The 25,033-nt window shown below is 36.8% G+C and overlaps 1 protein-coding gene and 1 pseudogene across 1 annotated transcript; one reads left to right on the forward strand and one right to left on the reverse strand.

Annotated features, from left to right (window-relative positions):
• On the reverse strand, positions 1,041–1,355 carry LOC107620988 (citrate-binding protein-like). Its single transcript, XM_016323052.1, has one exon. It carries the CDS (start codon positions 1,353–1,355, stop codon positions 1,041–1,043), a length of 315 nt encoding a protein of 104 aa, XP_016178538.1.
• LOC107620987 lies at positions 4,559–5,227 on the forward strand (annotated as a pseudogene).

Here is a 25,033-nt window from a genome sequence, read left to right on the forward strand (position 1 = left end):
AGAAACCCTAACAACTCCACAACAGAACCACGAAATAGAACCAAAAATAACAACAATGTCTGAACCATTAACAGATGTAGCTACAACAGAAGAGGAGTAACAACCACAGAACATGGCCGCAGAAACACCACCATTACCGGAATGCTTGCTTCTGATGATTTGCGAGCCAAAACTTTTAATGGAGGTATCAAAAGAGACGTGGGTTTACAACACCAATTTTATATACTAGTGACTGCATAGAACTTCTGAAAAAAATTTCGGAGTCAGAAGAAGGTCCACACAATGGTGGAAGGCAGAAATAATATCGATAAGAAAGCAAACAAAATTTGAAAAGTTCAATGAAATGAAAGATTATAAAAATTTGGGATAAGAGAAAGAAGAGATAGAAATAAAGATAGAGTTAAGGTTGAAGATAAAGGGTATGAGTAATTTGAAATTTTTATTGAAAAGTAAAAAAAAAATAAAATTTTTGTATTTTTATCGTATATAATTCATCTTTCATAAGTATAATATTATTTTTTTATTTAATGGGTACTTTTATTTCGTAAAATTTATGAATACATTTATTTTTTCTTTGCATTACATTACTTTCAAACCTCTTATATGATGATGGCTTTCACTATCTCATATGCAACATATCACCTCTCAAGTTAAAAAAAAAATTAAAAAAGAAAATTGATAGTGACGCTTTCAACAAAAATCGCCAAAATATATGAGCATTATAGCATAAACTAACTATCGAAATTATTCAAATTAACAAAAGCTATGATATTTCTATAAAATTGTCATAATATCAATGTCATTTTAATTAACTATTTTTGTAGTGAAGAGTTAAAATAAACTTTAATTAAAAAATTACTTGAAACAGATTTATCAAATTTAACTCTCTATATTTTTTTTCTAAAATTTAATTTAGACCAATATATAAACAAAATCTATATTATTCTTTTATAGCAAGAGTTTAGAAAAGCATGAGATGAAATATATAAGCACACAAATATATATAAATCTTGAACAATTTATGAAATAAGACCCAAAAATTAGTAATAATCTTTCTTGAGAACTCTAATTCCTTTCCAGCGGGATTCCATGTAGTAGGAAGCATTAGGTTGTGCATAAAGCCCAAATTTGAAGTAGTGGAAGGAACCACCATGACCAGGTGCTTGGTAAACTTGAACACCATCAACATAAACCTTCACGATGGAGGCCTCCACATCATGGATCACATTCAAACGGAACCATCTCTCCCACATGTTTGGAACCAGGAATGGACCCCCATAATATGCAAGCCAACCGTCAATCATTCTCAACATAAGAGTCGTGGCTCTCTTCGGGTGTGCCCCAAAAACTTGCATGATGCACACTCCCGATGTGTCATACGGCACAAACCCATGCCCTTCAAATTGCCAGATCCCATGGGAATAGTCGTACCCCTCGAAAAATAAATTAAAAAATTAATATACATGTCGGATAAAAAAAATTGGTAAAAACTTATGTGTAATTGTTCTTACAATGTAAAGTTAATAATTAAGAAGGGTAAAGTATGTTTTTTGTCCTAAAATTTGATAAAAGTTTTAAAAATACTTTTAAGTTTTATTTTGTTTCAATTTTATCCCAAAAGTTTTCGATTTGCATTAAATATAACCTTGACGGCTAATTTTTTAAAAAATTTAAGACCAATTTAACAACAATTATATAAGAATCCTCAACACAAGCAAATCAAGTATAATTTTCATGCATTATTGTTACATTGCTCTTAAATTTTTTAAAAATTTAGCCGTTGAGGGTATAGTTGATGAAAATCGAAAACTTTTAGAACAAAATTGAAACAAAATAACACTTAGGGATATTTTTAAAATTTTTGCCAAACTTAAGGAACAAAAAGTATACTTTTACCCTAATTAAAAATTATTAAATAATAATTTAGTTAAACATGTTAAATCATCTAATCGTTTTCAACCATCAATATCGATAACTACAAATAAATTTTCACTAATTTTATACAAATGTTATGTGCACATTAAAAATCTATTATTTATTATATCTTACTAATTTTATAATCAAAATATGTCACATGTCACTTTCTCATTGTAATTGAAATCAAATATTTCCTTTCAAAATTAAAGAGTTTTACATTCCTTCCTACTAATTTTACAACCAAAATATGACACATGTCACTCCCTCATTATTGCAATTAAAATCAAATATTTTCCTCCAAAATTAAAAAATTATTCCTTCTTCCCTACTAATTTTACAACCAAAATGTGCCACATGTCATTTACTCATTGCAATTGAAATAAAATCTTTCCCTCCAAAATTAAAGAGTTCTCCCCTCCTCCCTATCCCTTTATCTATCCCTTTTATTCTTTCAACCACTCTATATCTTTTATATATCATTACTATTATCAATGACTGATTACAAATTTGATAATCAAAATGTGCAACATGACATTCTTTAATTGTATTAAAATTAAAATTAAAATATTAAAATTGTAATTGAAATATAGCTATATTATATATTACTATCTAATTATGATTAAAAATTAAAATCAATATTCAATTATTTAAAAAATTAATTTTGAGTTAATTTTATAGCTATTAAAATAATTTTTTTATACTAATATCTAATTATATTTTTATATACAAAGAGAGAAAAAATATTATTTTTAAATAACAAGCATGAAAATTAATTATTTCTATTTGTGCAACAGACTTAACACCTAATTAAAATTATACAAATTAAATCCTTTCAAATTTTAGATAATGAATATTAAAATTAATTATTAGTAATAAATTAAACTCTTTCACATGAAAATAATAACTATAAATCTTATTATTTGATTTTTTATATAAGAAGATCCTGGTCTTTTTAGCCGACGGAGACTTTTGTCCCCTACGATCTTTTTGTAAAAGTTGTTTGATTTTATAAATCTTTTGTGACATAATCTATAATATCAGAATAAACCGACATAGTTTAAAAAACATTATATTCCCTAATATAATTAAAAATACTAGTTAATTACTAAATCGACTATTGTATATTTGTATATAAACATGAACACTAAATACTCTAATATGTGAAGTTGATAGTTAGGAGTCGTTAAATAACAATTTAGTCAAATCCATCTAACGATTTTCAACTAATAATTTCACATGAAAACTATATATGAATAATTTTTTTTTGTTTAACTGATTTTCAATGTATATATTATATTTCAAGATGTATTTAATACAGATTAGCTGATTTAGTGACTGATTTTTGGTATACAAATTGTATTATCTTACCGACAAAACTAACGATCACTACAAAATTTGGCATGGATATAATATAGATATGGGTAAAGTATATTTTTTGTCCTTGAAATTTGTTAAAAATTTTAAAAATACCCCTAAGTTTTATTTTATTTTAATTTTGTCCTAAAACTTTTTTATTTGTATCAAATATACTCGTAGTGGCTAATTTTTCAAAAACTTTAGGATCAATTTAGTAATAATTTCACAAGAATAACGTTTAACACAAACAAATCAGATATAATTATCATACATTATTATTGGATTAGTCTTAAACTTTCTAAAAATATAAGGGTATATTCGATTCAAATAGAAAAATTTAAACACAAAATTAAAACATGGAGTATAACCAAAACTTGTGCACTCCGTGCTTAAAGCTGTAGCGTGCATTTATGGGTAGATTATAAGGCTTATGGTTATGAAGATTGGAGCTGTTAAGTGGAAGTTCAGTGAAACCCAGAGTTAAGTAGTTCACCGCAGAGGTTCCTGTCCTATGCATGATCAATGAGAAACAAATAACTATGATTAGACCACGAATTTCACTTACAGTAGTCCCCATATGTATCTTTTAATTTGGTGAGTGTTTAGTGATTCTATTCAGTTGAAACTGCTAACTATTGATAGGAGGACTAGGTTATCTTGCAAAACTATATGACTTGTGAAGCCTATTTATAAACCCCAAAAATGTTTAATTAAATTCAAATCCAATGTCACACTGTCGTTACTTATTTATTTGTATCTGCTTGCCTGTTTATTCATTTTGCTTTCATGATAGCTTAGTAATTTATTCACCCAAGTTACAACAAGTAATGATAAATAAACCTTCCTCGGCCCAGTAATAAGAGCTCTAAAAATATTCAGATCTAGCTTTGATCATTTTTCTATTCTTAAAAGTGATAATGTCATATTAAGGTAGTAATTAAGAAAATACATATCATTAAAATGAAAAGAGAAAAAGACAAATAGGTCTCTGACTTTTTATCCCGTGGACATTTTCGTCTCTGACCATTGAAAAATATTTTTAAGCCTCTGACGTCCTTAAAATTTGGACGGATCAATATTTCCGTCCAAAAGCTTCCGTCAGACCCAACGAAAAAGTCTGATGTGGCTCTCCTTCTGCTTACCTGGCATTACAGCTGCTCACGTGGCACGTTAGTTGAATGGAGCTTTTGAAAAATGGACAAAGAAGTCCCTGTCGCTCAATGCGACGTCTTTTAGATCGCTACCCTAATCCTCAAATTCATTTGGATTGTCCGTTTAGGCTACTATGGTAGGGATTAATCTAAAGCATATATATGATCAGTGAAAAAATCAGCGACTCTATGTGCTTGTAGCTGGACTGGAACCAGGCACATCCATGACAGTGGGGCTTTCTGATGGTTCTGTATCCATTGTTTCTTTCCTTGAATCCATGTTGGAAATACAAGAAGAATGGAAGGCACATGACTTTGAACTCTGGACAACCGCATTTGATATCCACCAACCAAATTTGGTATATACTGGCTCTGATGACTGTAAATTCAGTTATTGGGATTTAACGGATGGTCCTTCTAATATGGTATTTCAAAATTCCAAAGCTCACAAAATGGGGGTTTGTTGTATTCAAAAGAGTTCTCATGATCCATATAGCTTAGTAACTGGTAGCTACGACGAAACCTTGAGGGTATGGGACTTGAGAACAATCTCAAAACCCGTTAATGTGACTTCAATTGGCTTAGGGGAAGGAGTTTGGAGTGTGAAGCACCATCCCTACATTCCAAACTTGGTCTTGGATGCATGTATGCACAATGGTTTTGCAATTGTTTCCATTAAGGGCAACGAAGTGCAAGTGTTGGAAACTTATAAGAAGCATGATTCCCTTGCATATGGAGCAGATTGGCAGAAAGGTGAAGCAAATCACAGAGTTGAGAGAACCAAACCAATTGTGGCTATTTGACCGACAAGGACTTTTTTGTCCATTTTTCAAAAGCTCCATTCCACTAACGTGCCACGTGGGCAGCCGTAATGCCACGTAAGCAGAAGAAGAGCCACTTCAAACTTTTCTGTTGGGTCTGACGGAGGTTTTTGAACGGAAGGACTGATCTATTGGTGCACAAATTGTAAATCACACTTTTCACAACTCGTACCACTAACCAGCAAGTGCACTGGGTCGTCCAAGTAATACCTTACGTGAGTAAGGGTCGATCCCACGGAGATTGTTGGCTTGAAGCAAGCTATGGTTATTTTGTAATTCTTAGTCAGAAAATTAGTAATAAAAATGATTAGGTTTATGAAGAGTAAATAGCATAAATTAAATAATACTTGTTATGCAGTAATGGAGAACAGATTGAGGATTTGGAGATGCTCTGTCTTCCGAATCTCTGCTTTCCTACTGTCTTCTTCTTCACGCATGCAAGGCTCCTTCCATGGCAAGCTGTATGTTGGTGGATCACCGTTGTCAATGGCTACCATCCATCCTCTCAGTGAAAATGGTCCAAATGCGCTGTCACCGCACGACTTATCATCTGTCGGTTCTCACTTATGTTGGAATAGGATCCATTGATCCTTTTGCGTCTGTCACTACGCCCAGCACTCGTGAGTTTGAAGCTTGTCACAGTCATCCTATCCCAGATCCTACTCGGAATACCACAGATAAGGTTTAGACTTTCTGGATCTCAGGAATGGCCGCCAATAGTCCTAGCCTATACCACGAAGACTCTGATTATGAACCAAGAGGCTAAGATATATACACTCAATCTAAGGTAGAACGGAAGTGGTTGTCAGGCACGCGTTCATAGGTTGAGAATGGTGATGAATGTCACGGATCATCACATTCATCAGGATGAAGTGCGAATGAATATCTTAGAATAGAGACAGGCGTGATTGAATGAAAAACTGTAGTAATTGCATTAATTCATCGAAACACAGTAGAGCTCCTCACCCCCAACAATGGGGTTTAGAGACTCATGCCGTCAGAAATATAATATGAAACATGTAAAATGTCATGAGATCCATAGTAAGTCTCTAAAAGTTGTTTTTATACTAAACTAGTAGCTAGGGTTACAGAAAATAAGTAACTAAGTGCAGATAGTGCAAAAATCTACTTCCGGGGCCCACTTGGTGTGTGCTTGGGCTGAGCATTGAGCTTTACACATGTAGAGGCTTCTCTTGGAGTTAAACGCCAGGTTGCAGCCTATTTGTGGCGTTTAACTCTAGTTTGTAACCTGTTTCTGGCGTTTAACTTCAGAATAGGGTAGGAAGTTGGCGTTTGAATGCCAGTTTGCATCATCAAAACTCGGGCAAAGTATGGATTATTATATATTGCTGGAAAGCCCTGGATGTCTACTTTCCAACGTAAAGTCCAGAAATATGATTTTTATTTAAAAACTAATAAAAATATATTAAAAACTAACTAAATCATACTAAAAACTATGTAAAAACAATGCCAAAAAGCGTATAAATTATCCATTCATCACAACACCAAACTTAAATTGTTGCTTGTCCCCAAGCAACTGAAAATCAAATAGGATAAAAAGAAGAGAATATACTATAAATTCCAAAATATCAATGAAACTTAACTCCAATTAGATGAGCGGGACTAGTAGATTTTTGCTTCTGAACAGTTTTGGCATCACACTTAATCCTTTGAAGTTCAGAATGATTGGCATCTATAGGAACTCAGAATTTAAATAGTGTTATTGATTCTCCTAGTTCAGTATGTTGATTCTTGAACACAGCTATGGTGCACAAAATTGTGATCTCAGGCAACGGCGCCAAAAACTCTGTATGCACGTCTTAATAAATCGTTTTTTCATTCACAACTTCGATACAACTAACCAGCAAGTGCACTGGGTCGTCCAAGTAATAAAACCTTACGTGAGTAAGGGTCGATCCCACGGAGATTGTTGGTATGAAGCAAGCTATGGTCACCTTGTAAATCTCAGTCAGGCGGATATAAAATAGTTATGGAGTTTTCGAAAATTTATAATAAATAAATAGAAAATAAAGATAGAAACACTTATGTATATCATTGGTGAGAATTTTAGATAAGCGTATGGAGATGCTTTCGTTCCTCTGATCTTCTGCTTTCCTGCTGTCTTCATCCAATCAATCTTACTCCTTTCCATGGCTGGCTTTATGTAAGGACATCACCATTGTCAATGGCTACTTTTCATCTTCTCTGTGAAAATGGTCCGATGCGCTGTCATTGCATGGCTAATCATCTGGAGGCATCACCGTGGTCAATGGCTGCATCCTATCCTCTTGTGAAAATGGTCCAAATGCTCTGTCACAGCACGGCTAATCATCTAAGGTTCTCGATCATACTGGAATAGGATTCACCCTCCTTTTACGTCTGTCACTACGCCCAGCACTCGCGAGTTTGAAGTTCGTCACGGTCATTCAATCCCAGAATCCTACTCGGAATACCACAGACAAGGTTTAGACTTTCCGGATTCTCATGAATGCCGCCATCAATCTAGCTTATACCACGAAGATTCTGATTAAGAGATCAAAGAGATCATCATTCAATCTAAAGTGGAACGGAAGTGGTTGTCAGGCACGCGTTCGTGGGGGAATGATGATGATTGTCACGTTCATCACATTCATGTTGAAGTGCGAATGAATATCTTAGAATCAGAACAAGTTGAATTGAATAGAAAAGTAGTAGTACTTTGTATTAATTCATGAGGAACAGCAGAGCTCCACACCTTAATCTATGGAGTGTAGAAACTCTACCGTTGAAAATATATAAGTGAAAGGTCCAGGCATGGCCGAATGGCCAGCCCCCAAAACGAGATCACAGGATCAAAAATACAATCCAGGATCTTCCAAAGATCATCTAATACAATAGTAAAAAGTCCTATTTATACTAAACTAGTTACTAGGGTTTACAGAAGTAAGTAATTGATGAATAAATCCACTTTTAGGGCCCACTTGGTGTGTGCTTGGGCTAAGCTTTAGCTTTCCACGTGGAGAGGTAATTCTTGGAGTTGAACGCCAGTTTGTAACGTATTTCTGGTGTTCAACTTTGGCTTGTAACGTGTTTCTGGCGTTTAACTCCAGACAGCAGTGTAGAACTGGCATTCAACGCCCTTTTACGTCATCTAAACTCGGCCAAAGTATGGACTATTATATATTTCTGGAAAGCCCTGAATGTCTACGTTCCAACGCAATTAAAAGCGCGCCATTTTGAGTGCTGTAGCTCCAGAAAATCCACTTTGAGTGCAGGGATGTCAGAATCCAATAGCATCAGCAGTCCTTCTTCTACCTCTGAATCTGATTTTTGCTCAAGTCCCTCAATTTCAGCCAGAAAATACCTGAAATCACTGAAAAACACACAAACTCATAGTAAAGTCCAGAATTGTGAATTTAACATAAAAACTAATAAACACATCCCTAAAAGTAACTAGATCCTACTAAAAACATACTAAAAACAATGCCAAAAAGCGTATAAATTATTTTTTTTCTGCAAGCTTTGTTCTTTGCTGCTTTTTCTTGCTTCAAGAATCATTTTTATGATTTTTCAGATTATCAAATAACATGTCTCCTTGTCATCATTCTTTCAAGAGCCAACATATTTAACATTCATGAACAACAACTTCAAAAGACATATGCACTGTTCAGGCATTCATTCAGAAAACAAGAAGCATTGTCACCACATCAATATAATTAAACTAAGTTTAAGGATAAATTCGAAACTCATGTAATTCTTGTTCTTTTGAATTAAAACATTTTTATTTAAGAGAGGTGATGGATTCATAGGACATTCATAACTTTAAGACATAGTTACTAAATACTAATGATCATGTAATAAGACACAAACATAGATAAGCATTTAACATAAAGAAAACGAAAAACAGAAAATTTAAGAGCAAGGAATGAGTCCACCTTAGTGAATGTGGCGTTTCCTTCTTGAGGAACCAATGATGTCCTTGAGCTCTTCTATGTCTCTTCCTTGTCTTTGTTGCTCCTCCCTCATTGCTTTTTGATCTTCTCTAATTTCATGAAGGATGATGGAGTGCTCTTGATGTTCCACCCTTAATTGTCCCATGTTGGAACTTAATTCTCCTATGGAGGTGTTGATTTGCTCCCAATAGTTTTGTGGAGGAAAATTCATTTGAGGCATCTCCGGGATCTCATGGTGATGAGCTTCATGCGTCTCTTGAGCTCCATGAATGGGCTCTCTTGTTTACTCCATCCTTTTCTTAGTGATGGACTTCTCTTCCTCAATGGGAACTACTCATTTCTCTTGAGTTTGAAAGGGACCTCGGGGATCACCTTCTTTTTGGCCACAACATCATAGAAGTGGTCTTGATGAGCTTTGGAGATGAATTTTTCCATCTCCCATGACTCGGAGGTGGAAGCTTTGGTCTTCCCTTTCCCTTTTCTAGAGGATTCTCCGGTCTTGGGGTGCCATCAATGGTAATGGAAAAACAAAAAGCTTATGCTTTTACCACACCAAACTTAGAATTTTGCTCGCCCTCGAGCAAGAGAAGAAAGAATAGATGAAGAAGAAGAAGAAAATATGGAGGAGAGGAGGGAGAGGTGTATTCGGCCAAGAAGAGAAGAGATGGTTGTGTGGTGTGAAAATGAGGAAGAATGGAGGGCTATATATAGGGAAGGGAGGGGGGGTAAGGTTCGGCCATAAAGGTGGGTTTTGGGTGGGAAATTGATTTTGAATTTTGAAGGTAGGTGGAGTTTATGAGGTAGGTTTATGGGGAAGAGTGGATGATGTGAGTGGTGAAGTGGTGATAGGGAAGAGAGATTGAGGTGATTGGTGAAGAGTTTTAGGGAAGAGTGTTTATTGGGAAGAGAAGATGAACATTGAGAAGAGGGAAGAGAGTGAGTGGAGGTAGGTGGGGATCCTGTGGGGTCCACAGATGCTGAGTTGATCCTGTGGGGTCCACAGATCCTGAGGTGTCAAGGATTTGCATCCCTGCACCCATTAGGCATGTAAAATTCCTTTGCATGCAATTCTGGTGTTTAAACGCCGAATTGATGCTTGTTCTGGGCGTTCAACGCCCAGATGCAGCATATTTCTGGCGTTGAACGCCAGCCAGATGCTTGTTTCTGGTGTTCAGCGCCAGCTCTTCTTCACTGTGCATTTCTGGCGTCTGAACGCCAAGATGCTGCTTGTTTCTGGCGTTCAACGCCAGAAACATGTTCTGGCGTTGAACGCCAGACAAATGCTCCTTACTGGCGTTTAAACGCCAGTGAGATCCTCCTCCAAGGTGTGATTTTTCTTCTGCTGTTTTTGATTCCGTTTTCAATTTTTATATTTATTTTGTGACTCCACATGATCATGAACCTAATAAAACATGAAATAACAATAAAAATAAATTAAAATTAGATAAATAAAAAATTGGGTTGCCTCCCAACAAGTGCTTCTTTAATGTCAATAGCTTGACAGTGGGCTCTCATGGAGCCTCACAGATGTTAAGAGCATTGTTGAGACTCTCCAACACCAAACTTAGAGTTTGGTTGTGGCCTCCCAACACCAACCTTAGAGTTTGACTGTGGGGGCTCTGGTTGACTCTGTTTTGAGAGAAGCTTACTGTGCCTCTTTTCCATGTTTGCAGAAGGATGTCCTTGAGTTTTAAACTCAAGGGAGTCCTCATTCAATTGAAGGACTAATTCGCCTCTGTCAACATCAATCACAGCTCTTGCTGTGGCTAGGAAGGGTCTTCCAAGGATGATGGATTCATCCTCATCCTTCCCAGTATCTAGGACTATGAAGTCAGCTGGGATGTAAAGGCCTTCAACCTTTATTAACACGTCCTCTACTTGTCCATAAGCCTGTTTTCTTGAATTGTCTGCCATCTCTAATGAGATTTTAGCAGCTTGCACCCCAAAGATTCCCAGTTTCTCTATTACAGAGAGGGGCATGAGGTTTATCCCTGAACCAAGGTCACACAAAGTCTTTTCAAAGATCATGGTGCCTATGGTACAAGGTATTAGGAACTTTCCAGGATCCTATTTCTTCTGAGGTAATGTCAGTTGATCCAGATCACTTAGTTCATTGGTGAACAAGGGAGGTTCATCTTCCCAAGTCTCAATACCAAATAATTTGGCATTCAGCTTCATGATTGCACCAAGGTACTTGGTAACTTGCTCCTTAGTAACATCCTCATTCTCTTCAGAAGAGGAATACTCATCAGAGCTCATGAATGGCATAAGGAGTTTTAATGGAATCTCTATGGTCTCTAGTTGAGTCTCAGATTCCTTTGGTTCCTCAGAGGGAAACTCCTTATTGATCACTGGACGCCCCAGGAGGTCTTCTTCCTTGGGATTCACGTCCTCCCCTTCTTTCTTGGATTCGGCCATGATGGTCATTTCAATGGCCTTGCACTCTCCTTTTGGATTTTCTTCTGTATTGCTTGGGAGAGTACTAGGAGGGATTTCAGTGACTCTTTTACTCAGCTGGCCCACTTGTGCTTCCAAATTTCTAATGGAGGACCTTGTTTCATTCATGAAACTTACAGTGGCCTTAGATAGATCAGAGACTAAGTTTGCTAAATTAGAGGTATTTTGTTCAGAGTTCTCTGTCTGTTGCTGAGTGGATGATAGAAAAGGTTTACTATTGTTAAACCTATTTCTTCCACCATTATTAAAGCCTTGTTGAGGCTTTTGATCCTTCCATGAGAGATTTGGGTGATTTCTCCATGAGGGATTATAGGTGTTTCCATATGGTTCACCCATGTAATTTACCTCTACTATTGCAAGGTTTTCAGGATCATATGCCTCTTCTTCAGAAGGCGCCTCTTGAGTACTGTTGGATGCAGCTTGCATTCCATTCAGACTCTGAGAAATCATATTGACTTGCTGAGTCAATATTTTGTTCTGAGCCAATATGGCATTCAGAGTATCAATTTCAAGAACTCCCTTCTTCTGAGGCGTCCCATTGCTCACAGGATTCCTCTCAGAAGTGTACATGAACTGGTTATTAGCAACCATGTCAATGAGTTCTTGAGCTTCTGCAGGCGTTTTCTTTAGGTGAATGGATCCACCTGCAGATGTGTCCAATGACATCTTAGCTAATTTAGACAGACCATCATAGAATATATCCAGGATGGTCCATTCTGAAAGCATGTCAGAAGGACACTTTTTGGTCAGTTGCTTGTGTCTCTCCCAAGCTTCATAGAAGGATTCACCTTCTTTCTCTCTGAAGGTTTGAACATCCACTCTAAGCTTGCTCAGCTTTTGAGGAGGAAAGAACTTGGCTAAGAAAGCCGTGACCAGCTTATCCCAAGAGTTCAGGCTATCTCTGGGTTGAGAGTCCAACCACACTCTAGCTCTGTCTCTTACAGCAAAAGGGAGAAGCATGAGCCTGTAGACTTCAGGATCTACTCCATTAGTCTTAACAGTATCAGAGATCTGCAAAAATTCAGTTAAGAACTGAAAAAGGATCTTCAGATGGAAGTCCATGGAATTTGCAGTTCTGCTGCATCAGAGAAACTAATTGAGGTTTCAGCTCAAAATTGTTTGCTCCAATGGTGGGGATGGAGATGCTTCTTCCATGTAAATTGGAATTAGGTGCAGTAAAGTCACCAAGCATCCTCCTTGCATTATTATTATTTTCGGCTGCCATCTCCTCTTCCTGTTCGAAAATTTCTGAAAGGTGCTTGCTGGATTGTTGTAATTTAGCTTCTCTTAGTTTTCTCTTCAGAGTCCTTTCAGGTTCTGGATCTGCTTCAACAAGAATATTCTTGTCTTTGCTCCTGCTCATATAAAAAAGAGGGAACAGAAAAATAATAATAATAGGGATCCTTTTTACCACAGTATAGAGGTCCTTGTGTGAGTAGAGGAAAAGAAGAAGAAAAGAATGTAATGTAAGGAAAGAAACACAAGGGTGAGAAGAGCAGAGATGTGAGATGAAGAGAAGTGTTAGTAGATGAATAAATAAATAGAAGGAGATGAGAGAGAAAGAGAATTTTCGAAAATTAAAAGAAGAAATAAATTAAAATTGAATTTTGAAACAATTAGTTAATTAAAAAGAATTTTTGAAAAAGAGGAAGATATTTTCGAAAATTAGAGAGAGAGGGTTCGTTAGGTAGTTTTGAAAAAGATAAGAAACAAACAAAAAGTTAGTTAGTTAGTTGAAACAAATTTGAAAATCAATTTTGAAAAGATAAAAAGATAAGAAGTTAGAAAAGATATTTTAAAATCAAATTTTTGAAAAAGATATGATTTTGAAAAAGATAAGATAAAAAGATATTTTTGAAAAGATATGATTGAAATTAGTTTTGAAAAAGATTTGATTTTTGAAAAAGATTTTGAAAAGATAAGATTTTTAAATTGAAAATTTGATTTGACTCATAAAAAAAACTAGATTTTAAAATTTTTTGAAAAAGTCAACTCAAATTTTCGAAATTTATGAGTGAAAAAGGGAAAGATATTTTTTTTTTGAATTTTTAATGATGAGAGAGAAAAACAATGAAAATGCTCAATGCATGGAAATTTTAGATCAAAACATGTGATGAATGCAAGAACACTATGAATGTCAAGATGAACACCAAGAACACTTTGAAGATCAAGATGAACACCAAGAACTTATTTTTGAAAAATTTTTGATGCAAAGAAAATATGCAAGACACCAAACTTAGAAATCTTTAATGCTTAGACACTAAGAATTCAAGAATGCATATGAAAAACACCATACAACACAAAACAATATAATATGAAGATCAATCAAGAAGGTTTTATCAAGAACAACTTGAAGATCATGATGAATGCAATGCATGAATACAATTTTCGAAAAATGCAAGATGAGTATGCAATTGACACCAAACTCAAAAATTGACTCAAGACTCAAACAAGAAACACAAAATATTTTTGATTTTTTTTTGATTTTATGATTTTTTTGTATTTTTATTTTATATTTTTCGAAAATTAGTGTGAAAAAGAAAAATAAGGATTCCAAAATTTTTAATATGAATTCCAGGAATCTTGTACTCTTATTCTAAAGCTACAATCTGAGGGTTAGGCATGGCTTACTAGCCAGCCAAGCTTTAGAGGATATTTATACTTTCCATTTATAGAGCAACTAAGTATGTGAAGATCAACAAGCTCTTGGGATGATATGTTGAAACCCCAGTCCAAAAGATTAGACATGGCTTACAGCCAGCCAGGATTCAACAAATCATCATGAAACACTAGAATTCATTCTTAAAAATTCTGAAGAACATAATAAAAATTTTTGAAAGATTTTTGAAAATTTTTTGAAAATAAAACAAAAAGAAAATTACCTAATCTGAGCAACCAGATGAACCGTCAGTTGTCCAAACTCGAACAATCCCCGGCAACGGCGCCAAAAACTTGGTGCATGAAATTGTGATCTCAGGCAACGGCGCCAAAAACTCTGTACGCACGTCTTAATAAATCGTTTTTCATTCACAACTTCGATACAACTAACCAGCAAGTGCACTGGGTCGTCCAAGTAATAAAACCTTACGTGAGTAAGGGTCGATCCCACGGAGATTGTCGGTATGAAGCAATCTATGGTCACCTTGTAAATCTCAGTCAAGCGGATATAAAATAGTTATGGAGTTTTCGAAAATTTATAATAAATAAATAGAAAATAAAGATAGAAACACTTATGTATATCATTGGTGAGAATTTCAGATAAGCGTATGGAGATGCTTTCGTTTCTCTGATCTTCTGATTTCCTGCTGTCTTCATCCAATCAATCTTACTCCTTTCCATGGCTGGCTTTATGTAAGGACATCACCATTGTCAATGGCTACTTTTTATCTTCTCTGTGAAAATGGTTCGATGCGCTGTCACTGCATGGCTAATCATCTGGAGGCATCACCGTGGTCAATGGTTGCATCCTATCCTCTTGTGAAAATGGTCCAAATGCTCTGTCACAGCACGGCTAATCATCTGAGGTTCTCGATCATACTGGAATAGGATTCACCCTCCTTTTGCATCTGTCACTACGCCCAGCACTCGCGAGTTTGAAGTTCGTCACGGTCATTCAATCCCAGAATCCTACTCGGAATACCACAGACAAGGTTTAGACTTTTCGGATTCTCATGAATGCCGCCATCAATCTAGCTTATACCACGAAGATTCTGATTAAAAGATCCAAGAGATAATCATTCAATCTAAAGTGGAACGGAAGTGGTTGTCAGGCACGCGTTCGTGGGGGAATGATGATGATTGTCACGTTCATCACATTCATGTTGAAGTGCGAATGAATATCTTAGAAGCGGAACAAGTTGAATTAAATAGAAAAGCAGTAGTACTTTGTATTAATTCATGAGGAACAACAGAGCTCCACAACTTAATCTATAGAGTGTAGAAACTCTACCGTTGAAAATACATAAGTGAAAGGTCCAGGCATGGCCGAATGGCCAGCCCCCAAAACGAGATCACAGGATCAAAAATACAATCCAGGATCTTCCAAAGATCATCTAATACAATAGTAAAAAGTCCTATTTATACTAAACTAGTTACTAGGGTTTACAGAAGTAAGTAATTGATGCATAAATCTACTTCCGGGGCCCACTTGGTGTGTGCTTGGGCTGAGCTTTAGCTTTCCACGTGGAGAGGTCATTCTTGGAGTTGAACGCCAGTTTGTAACGTATTTTTGGCGTTCAACTCTGGCTTGTAACGTGTTTCTGGCGTTTAACTCCAGAGAGCAGCGTGGAACTGGCGTTCAACGCCCTTTTACGTCGTCTAAACTCGGCCAAAGTATGGACTATTATATATTTCTGGAAAGCCTTGGATGTTTACTTTTCAACGCAATTGGAAGTGCGCCATTTTGAGTTCTGTAGCTCCAGAAAATTCACTTTGAGTGCAGAGAGGTCAGAATCCAACAGCATCAGCAGTCCTTCTTCTACCTCTGAATCTGATTTTTGCTCAAGTCTCTCAATTTCAGCCAGAAAATACCTGAAATCACAGAAAAATACACAAACTCATAGTAAAGTCCAAAATTGTGAATTTAACATAAAAACTAATAAAAACATCCCTAAAAGTAACTAGATCCTACTAAAAACATACTAAAAACAATGCAAAAAAGCGTATAAATTATCCGCTCATCAAGCTACTTTATGAGTCTTGGCCGTGGCCCTAAGCACTTTGTTTTCCAGTATTACCACCGGATACATAAATGCCATAGACACATAACTGGGTGAACCTTTTCAGATTGTGACTCAGCTTTGCTAGAGTCCCCAATTAGAGGTGTCCAGAGATCTTAAGCACACTCTTTTTTTTGCTTTGGATCACGGCTTTAACCGCTCAGTCTCAAGCTTTTCACTTGACACCTTCACGCCACAAGCACATGGTTAAGGACAGCTTGGTTTAGCCGCTTAGGCCAGGATTTTATTCCTTTGGGCCCTCCTATCCACTGATGCTCAAAGCCTTGGATCCTTTTTACCCTTGCCTTTTGGTTTAAAGAGTTACTGGCTTTTTGCTCTTGCCTTTTGGTTTAAAGAGCTTTTGGCTTTTTCTGCTTGCTTTTTCTTTTTCTTTCTTTTTTTTCTTTCTTTCTTTTTTTTCATGTTTTTTTCTGCAAGCTTTTGTATTCACTACTTTTTCTTGCTTCAAGAATCAATTTTATGATTTTTCAGATTATCAATAACAGTTCTCCTTTTTCATTATTCTTTCAAGAGCCAACAATTTTAACATTCATAAACAACAAATTCAAAAGACATATGCACTGTTCAAGCATTCATTCAGAAAACAAAAAGTATTGTCACCACATCAAAATAATTAAACTAATCTCAAGGACGAATTCAAAATTCATGTACTTCTTGTTCTTTTGTAATTAAAATATTTTTTCATTTAAGAAAGGTGATGGATTCATAGGACATTCATAGCTTTAAGACATAGACACTTATACACTAATGATCATGTAATAAAGACACAAACATAAATAAACATAAAGCATAGTAAACAAAAAACAGAAAAATAGAGAACAAGGAAATTAAAGAACGGGTCCACCTTAGTGATGGCGGCTAGTTCTTCCTCTTGAAGATCTCATGGAGTGCTTTAGCTCCTCAATGTCTCTTCCTTGCCTTTGTTGCTCCTCCCTCATAGCTCTTTGATCTTCTCTAATCTCATGGAGAATGATGGAGTGCTCTTGGTGCTCCACCCTCAGTTGTCCCATGTTGGAACTTAGTTCTCCTAGGGAGGTGTTAATTTGCTCCCAATAGTTTTGTGGAGGAAAGTGCATCCCTTGAGGCATCTCAGGGATTTCATGATGAGGAATTTCCTCATACTCCTGTTGAGGTCCATGAGTGGGCTCTCTTGTTTGCTCCATCCTTTTCTTAGTGATGGGCTTGATGGACCTTTGAGATGAATCTACTCAGAGGTGGAAGCTTTTGCCTTCCCTTTCCTCTTTCTAGAGGTTTCTCTGGCCTTAGGTGCCATAAATGGTTATAGAAAAACAAAAAGCAACGCTTTTACCACACCAAACTTAGAAGGTTTGCTCATCCTCGAGCAAAAGAAGAAAGAATGGAGTAGAGGAGGAAGAAAATGGAGGAAATGGAGAGGTGAGAGTGGTTCGGCCAAGGGGGGTTGAGTGTGTATGATGGGGTGGGTTTGGGAGGGATATTGTTTGAATTTGAATAGTAAGGTATGTGGGGTTTTATGGTGGATAGATGTGAGTGGTGAAGAGATTATGGAGAAGAGTGTTATGGAAAGGTGTGAAGAGGAGAGAAGAAGAGGTGGGATAGGTGGGGATCCTGTGAGGTCCACAGATCCTGAGGGGTCAAGAACTTATCATCCCTGCTCCATTTAGGCGTGTAAATTCCCTTAGAGTGCAATCCTGGCATTTAACGCCAGACTGCTGCTTGTTTCTGGCGTTTAACGCTAGCTTTTCTCCCTTTATTGGCGTTTAACACCAAGTTGGTGCTTCTTTCTGGTGTTAAACGCCAGTCTGATGCTTCTTACTGGCGTTTAAACGCCAGTAAGCCCTTCCTCCAGGGTGAGCTATTTTTAATGCTGTTTTTCATTTTGTTTTTGATTTTTCAGTTGTTTTGTGACTTCACATGATCATCAACCTAAAGAAAACATAAAATAACAATGGAAAATAAATAGATATAATTAAATAACATTGGGTTACCTCCCAATAAGCGCTTCTTTAATGTCAATAGCTTGACAGTGAGCTCTCATGGAGTCTCACAGATAATCAGAGCAAGGTTGGGGCCTCTCAACACCAAACTTAGAGTTTGGTTGTGGCCTCCCAACACCAAACTTAGAGTTTGAATGTGGGGGTTTTGTTTGACTCTATATTGAGAGAAGCTTTTCATGCTTCCTCTCCATGGTTACAGAAGGAGAACCTTGGATCTTGAATACAAGGTAGTCTTCATTCAACTGAAGGACCAACCCTCCTCTGTCAACATCAATCATAGCTTTTGCTGTTGCTAGAAAGGGTCTGCCAAGGATAATGGATTCATCCTCATCCTTCCCAGTGTCTAGGATTATGAAATCAGCAGGGAAGGCCTTCAACCTTTACTATCATGTCCTCTACTAGTCCATAAGCCTGTTTCATTGATTTGTCTGCAATCTCTAGTGAGATTCTTGCAGCTTTATAGTTTGCAATGTCTGCAAACCATGGTGTTTCCTGAATGGAAAACAATTGCTCATCCAGAAAGGTTTCAGAGATTTCAATAGAGGGGGAGGACGCCCCTTCTACTGGTTCTATCCGGGACAGATGATCAGCCACTTGGTTCTCTGTCCCTTTTCTGTCTCTTATTTCTATATCAAACTCTTACAGAAGCAACATCCATCTTATGAGCTGGGTTTTGAATCCTGCTTTGTAAGTAGATATTTAAGAGCAGCATGGTCTGTGTACACAATCACTTTTGATCCTACTAAGTATGATCTAAACTTGTCAATGGCATAAACCACTGCAAGCAGCTCTTTTTCTGTGGTTGTGTAATTTTTCTGTGCATCATTTAAAACATGGCTAGCATAATAAATGACATGCAGAAGCTTGTTATGACTCTGTCCTAGTACTGCACCAATGGCATGGTCATTGGCATCACACATTACTTCGAATGGTAATGTCCAGTCTGGTGCAGAAATAACTGGTGCTATGACTAGCTTAGCTTTCAGAGTTTCAAACGTCTGTAGACACTCTGTGTCAAACACAAATGGCATGTCAGCAGCTAGCAGATTGCTCAGAGGTTTTACAATTTTTGAAAAATCCTTTATAAACCTCCTATAGAATCCTGCATGCCCCAGAAAGCTTCTGATTGCCTTAACATTGGCAGGTGGTGGTAATTTTTCAATTACTTACACTTTAGCTTGATCCACCTCTATTCCCTTGTTTGAAATTTTATGCCCAAGGACAATTCCTTCAGTCACCATAAAGTGACATTTTTTCCAGTTTAAAACTAGGTTGGTCTCTTGGCATCTTTTCAGAACAAGTGCTAAATGGTCAAGGCAGGAGCTGAACGAGTCTCCAAATACTGAAAAGTCATCCATGAAGACTTTCAGAAATTTCTCTACCATATCAGAGAAGATAGAGAGCATGCACTTTTGAAAGGTTGCAGGTGCATTGCACAGACCAAAAGGCATCCTTCTGTAGGCAAACACTCCAGAAGGACATGTGAATGCTATTTTCTCTTGGTCCTGAGGATCTATTGCAATTTGGTTGTAACCTGAATAGCCGTCCAAAAAGAAGTAATATTCATGACCTGCTAGTCTCTCTAGCATCTGGTCTATGAATGGTAAAGGAAAGTGATCCTTCCTGGTGGCTGTATTGAGCCTTCTGTAATCAATACACATACGCCACCCTGTAACTGTTCTTGTAGGAACCAGTTCATTCTTTTTATTATGAACCACTGTCATGCCTCCCTTTTTGGGTACAACTTAGACAGGGCTCACCCAGGGGCTATCAGAAATGGGATAAATAATCCCGACCTTCAGTAATTTAGTGACCTCTTTCTGCACTACCTCCTTCATGGCTGGATTTAGCCACCTCTGTGGTTGAACTACTGGCTTAGCATTATCCTCTAATAGGATTTTGTGCATGCATCTGGCTGGGCTAATGCCCTTAAGATCACTTATGGACCACCCAAGAGCTGTCTTGTGTGTCCTTAGCACCTGAATTAGTGCTTTCTCTTCCTGTGGATTTAAAGCAGAGCTTATTTTTTCTGGAAAAGAGTCACCTTCTCCCAGAAATACATATTTCAGGGATGGTGGTAGTGGTTTGAGCTCGGGTTTAGGAGGTTTCTCCTCTTCCTGAGGAATTTTCAGAGGTTCTTTTATTTCCTCTGGTTCTTCCAAATCAGGCTGAACATCTTTAAAGATGTCCTCTAGCTCTGATTCGAGACTCTCAGTCATATTAACCTCTTCCACCAGAGAGTCAATAATATCAATGCTCATGCAGTCGTTTGGGGTGTCTGGATGCTGCATAGCTTTGACCACATTCAACTTAAACTCATCCTCATTGACTCTCAAGGTCACTTCCCCTTTTTGGACATCAATGAGGGTTCGTCTAGTTGCTAGGAAAGGTCTTCCTAGAATGAGAGTTGCACTTTTGTGCTCCTCTATTTCCAGCACTACAAAGTCAGTGGGAAAGGCAAATGGCCTAACCTTGACAATCATGTCCTCAATTATGCCTGATGGATATTTAATAGAGCCATTAGCAAGTTGAAGACATATCCAGGTTGGTTTGACCTCTTCAGTCAAGCCAAGCTTTCTGATAGTGGATGCAGGGATCAGATTGATACTTGCCCCAAGGTCACATAGAGCTGTCTTGGTACAAGTACCCTCTAATGTGCATGGTATCATAAAGCTTCCGGGATCCTTAAGCTTTTCTGGTAAGCTTGTTAGGATGACTGCACTGCATTCTTTAGTGAGAAAAACTTTTTCTGTTTCTCTCCAATCCTTCTTATGACTTAAGATCTCTTTCATGAACTTAGCATAAGAAGGTATTTGCTCAAGTGCCTCTGCAAACGGAATCTTTATTTCAAGAGTCCTGAGATAGTCTGCAAAGCAGGCAAATTGTTTATCCTGTTTCGCTTGGCGGAGTTTCTGAGGATAAGGCATTTTGGCTTTATATTCTTCAACCTTAGTTGCTGCAGGTTTATTTCCTACAGAGGCAGGTTGAGAAGCCTTCTTGAGGGAGTTATTATCAGCACTTGCAGGTGTCTGATCCCTCATTGGCGTTTGAACGCCAGGATTGGACGTGGATTGGGCGTTTAACGCCAGATTCCAACCCTTTTCTGGCATTTGAACACCAGAACTGAACATGGATTGGACGTTTAACGCCAGTTTTTCACCCTTTTCTGGCGTTTGAATGCCAGACTTATTCCTCTCTAGCCTCTTATTGTCTTTAGAGGGATTTTGGGTAGCAGGTTACTCATCCTCTATCAGCTGTTCTTTTCTTGGCTTTCTGCTGCTTTGAGTTGAGGTATTTAATGTTTTTCCACTTCTTAATTGAACTGCTTGGCACTCCTCTATTATCTATTTTGATAATTGCTGTTTTGTCTGATTCAATTGTGATTCCATATCCTTGTTAGTAATCTTGGTTTCTTGTAGCATCTCCTTAATTTCTGCTAACTGCCTTGTTATAGAAGATAGTTGCTGATTGAGTTCAGCAACTTGTTCCTGAGGACTATAGTCAGTTGATACTGCCTTATCTTCTTCTTTCATGGAGGACTCCTTACTTTTGTACAGATGCTGATTTCTAGCAACTATATCAATAAGCTCTTGAGCCTCTTCAATAGTCTTTCTCATGTGTATAGATCCACCAGCTGAGTGGTCTAGAGATATCTGAGCTTTTTCTGTAAGCCCATAGTAGAAGATGTCTAATTGCACCACTCTAAAAATATTTCAAAGGGGCATTTCCTTAGCATCCCTATGTACCTCTCCCAGGCGTTAAAAAGGGATTCATCATCCTCTTGTTTAAAGCCTTGGATGTCCAGCCTTAGCTGTGTCATTCTTTTTGGAGGAAAATATTGATTCAGGAATTTGTCTGATAACTGTTTCTATGTTCTTATGCTTGCTGTGGGTTGGTTATTTAACCACCTCTTAGCTTGATCTTTTACAGCAAACAGAAACAGTAACAGCCTGTATACATCCTGATCTACCTCCTTGTCACGCACTGTGTCAGCAATTTGCAAGAACTGCGCCAGAAACTCAGTAGCTTCTTCCTGTGGAAGACCGGAATACAGGCAATTTTGCTGCACCATGACAATGAGCTGAGGATTTAGCTCAAAACTACTTGCTTTGATGGGAGGTATACAGATGCTACTCTCATATGCAGCAGTAATGGGGTTAGCATATGACCTCAGAGTCCTTCTGAACTGTTCATTTCCATTTAGGTCCATGATGGATAAAATGGAATTGATATGAATTGAAAATAAAATATATTTTTATTTTTTATTTTATTTTAAAAAAACCGAATAATTAAAATTAAATAAAAATAATAAAATAAAATAAAACAATTAGAAATTAAAATATAAATTTCAAAAACTTTGGATATGATTTTTGAAAAAGATTTTGAATTTTGAAATTTCAAAACTAAGATAAGATAGAATAGAAAGTTTTAAAATAAAAATCTGAATTTTTTTAAAGGAAAATTCAAAATTTAATTAAAATAAAGAGAAAAGATATTTTTGAATTTAATGAAGAAAGAGAAAAACAGTAAAAATGACACCAAACTTAAATTTTTAGATCAAAACAAAGGAAACAAACAGGAAAACTTTGAATATCACGATGAACACTAAGAACAACTTTTGAAAAATTTTTTTTAAGAAAACAGAAACACAAGGGACACCAAACTTAGAAATTGAAACTAAACTCAAACAAAAAAACTCAATTATTAGTTTATAAAAATTTTCGAAAAAAAATTTGAAAAAGAAAATAAGGATTTAAAAATTTTTTAAACAAAAACAATAATAGAAGACTCTAAACCAAAAAGAAAAATTTTTCCTAATCTAAGCAACAAAATAAACCGTTAGTTGTCCAAACTCGAACAATCCCTGGCAACGGCACCAAAAACTTGGTGCACGAATTGTAAATCACACTTTTCACAACTCGTACCACTAACCAGCAAGTGCACTGGGTCGTCCAAGTAATACCTTATGTGAGTAAGGGTCCATCCCACGGAGATTGTTGGCTTGAAGCAAGCTATGGTTATTTTATAATTCTTAGTCAGAAAATTAGTAATAAAAATGATTGGGTTTATGAAGAGTAAATAGCATAAATTAAATAATACTTGTTATGCAGTAATGGAGAACAGATTGAGGATTTAGAGATGCTCTGTCTTCCGAATCTCTGCTTTCCTACTGTCTTCTTCTTCATGCACGCAAGGCTCATTCCATGGTAAGTTGTATATTGGTGGATCACCATTGTCAATGGCTACCATCCGTCCTCTCAGTAAAAATGGTCCAAATGCGCTGTCACCGCACAGCTAATCATCTGTCGATTCTCACTCATGTTGGAATAGGATCCATTGATCCTTTTGCGTCTGTCACTACGCCCAGCACTCATGAGTTTGAAGCTCGTCACAGTCATCCCATCCCAGATCCTACTCAGAATACCATAGACAAGGTTTAGACTTTCTGGATCTCAGGAATGGCCGCCAATAGTCCTAGCCTATACCACGAAGACTCTAATCATAAACCAAGAGGCTAAGTGATATACACTCAATCTAAGGTAGAATGGAAGTGGTTTTCAGGCACGCATTCATAGGTTGAGAATGGTGATGAATGTCACAGATCATCACATTCATCAGGATGAAGTGCGAGTGAATATCTTAGAATAGAGACAAGCGTGATTGAATGGAAAACTGTAGTAATTGCATTAATTCATCGAAACACAGTAGAGCTCCTCACCCCCAACCATGGGGTTTAGAGACTCATGTCGTTAGAAATATAATATGAAACGTGTAAAATGTCATGAGATCCATAGTAAGTCTCTAAAAGTTGTTTTTATACTAAACTAGTAGCTAGGGTTACAGAAAATAAGTAACTAAGTGCAGATAGTGTAGAAATCCACTTTTGGGGCCCACTTGGTGTGTGCTTGGGCTGAGCATTGAGCTTTACACGTGTAGAGGCTTCTCTTGGAGTTAAACGCTAGGTTGCAGCCTGTTTGTGGCGTTTAACTGCAGAATAGGGCAGGAAGTTGGCGTTTGAACGCCAGTTTGCGTCGTCAAAACTCGGGCAAAGTATGGACTATTATATATTGCTGGAAAGCCCTGGATGTCTACTTTCCAACGTAATTGAAAGGGCACCAATTGGGTTTCTGTAGCTCTAGAAAATATATTTCGAGTGTAGGGAGGTTAGAATCCAATAGCATCTGCAGTCCTTTTTCAGCCTCTGAATTAGATTTTTGCTCAGGTCCCTCAATTTCAGCCAGAAAATACTTGAAATCATAGAAAAACACACAAACTCATAGTAAAGTCCAGAAATGTGAATTTTGCATAAAAACTAATAAAAACATAGTAAAAACTAACTAAATCATACTAAAAACTATGTAAAAACAATGCCAATAAGCGTATAAATTATCCGCTCATCATCTATCCAAATTTTAAGGACGTCAGGGACTTAAAGGTATTTTCCAATGGTCAGGGACGAAAATGTCTGCGGGATAAAAGGTCAGGGATCTATTTGTCCTTTTCTCAAATGAAAATATCACTAAAAGACCAAAAAAATATATTTTTTTCAAAAATTTTTTTGGCGAAAAATAAAGATTCTCCCAAAATTTATAGATAATATATGTATTGCTGACGATCGGTTTTTCTATCGGTAAAGAAATATAAAAATATGATCGCGTTGTAAGTATAGCTTCTAAACCAACA

Source organism: Arachis ipaensis, chromosome B10 (genome assembly GCF_000816755.2).
Source record: "Arachis ipaensis cultivar K30076 chromosome B10, Araip1.1, whole genome shotgun sequence".
Classification (NCBI taxonomy): domain Eukaryota; kingdom Viridiplantae; phylum Streptophyta; class Magnoliopsida; order Fabales; family Fabaceae; genus Arachis; species Arachis ipaensis.

What these genes read in the sequence shown, in the direction of transcription:
- LOC107620988 (XM_016323052.1), bottom strand. Translation starts at nt 1,355, where the DNA reads ATGCAAGTTTTTGGGGCACACCCGAAGAGAGCCACGACTCTTATGTTG.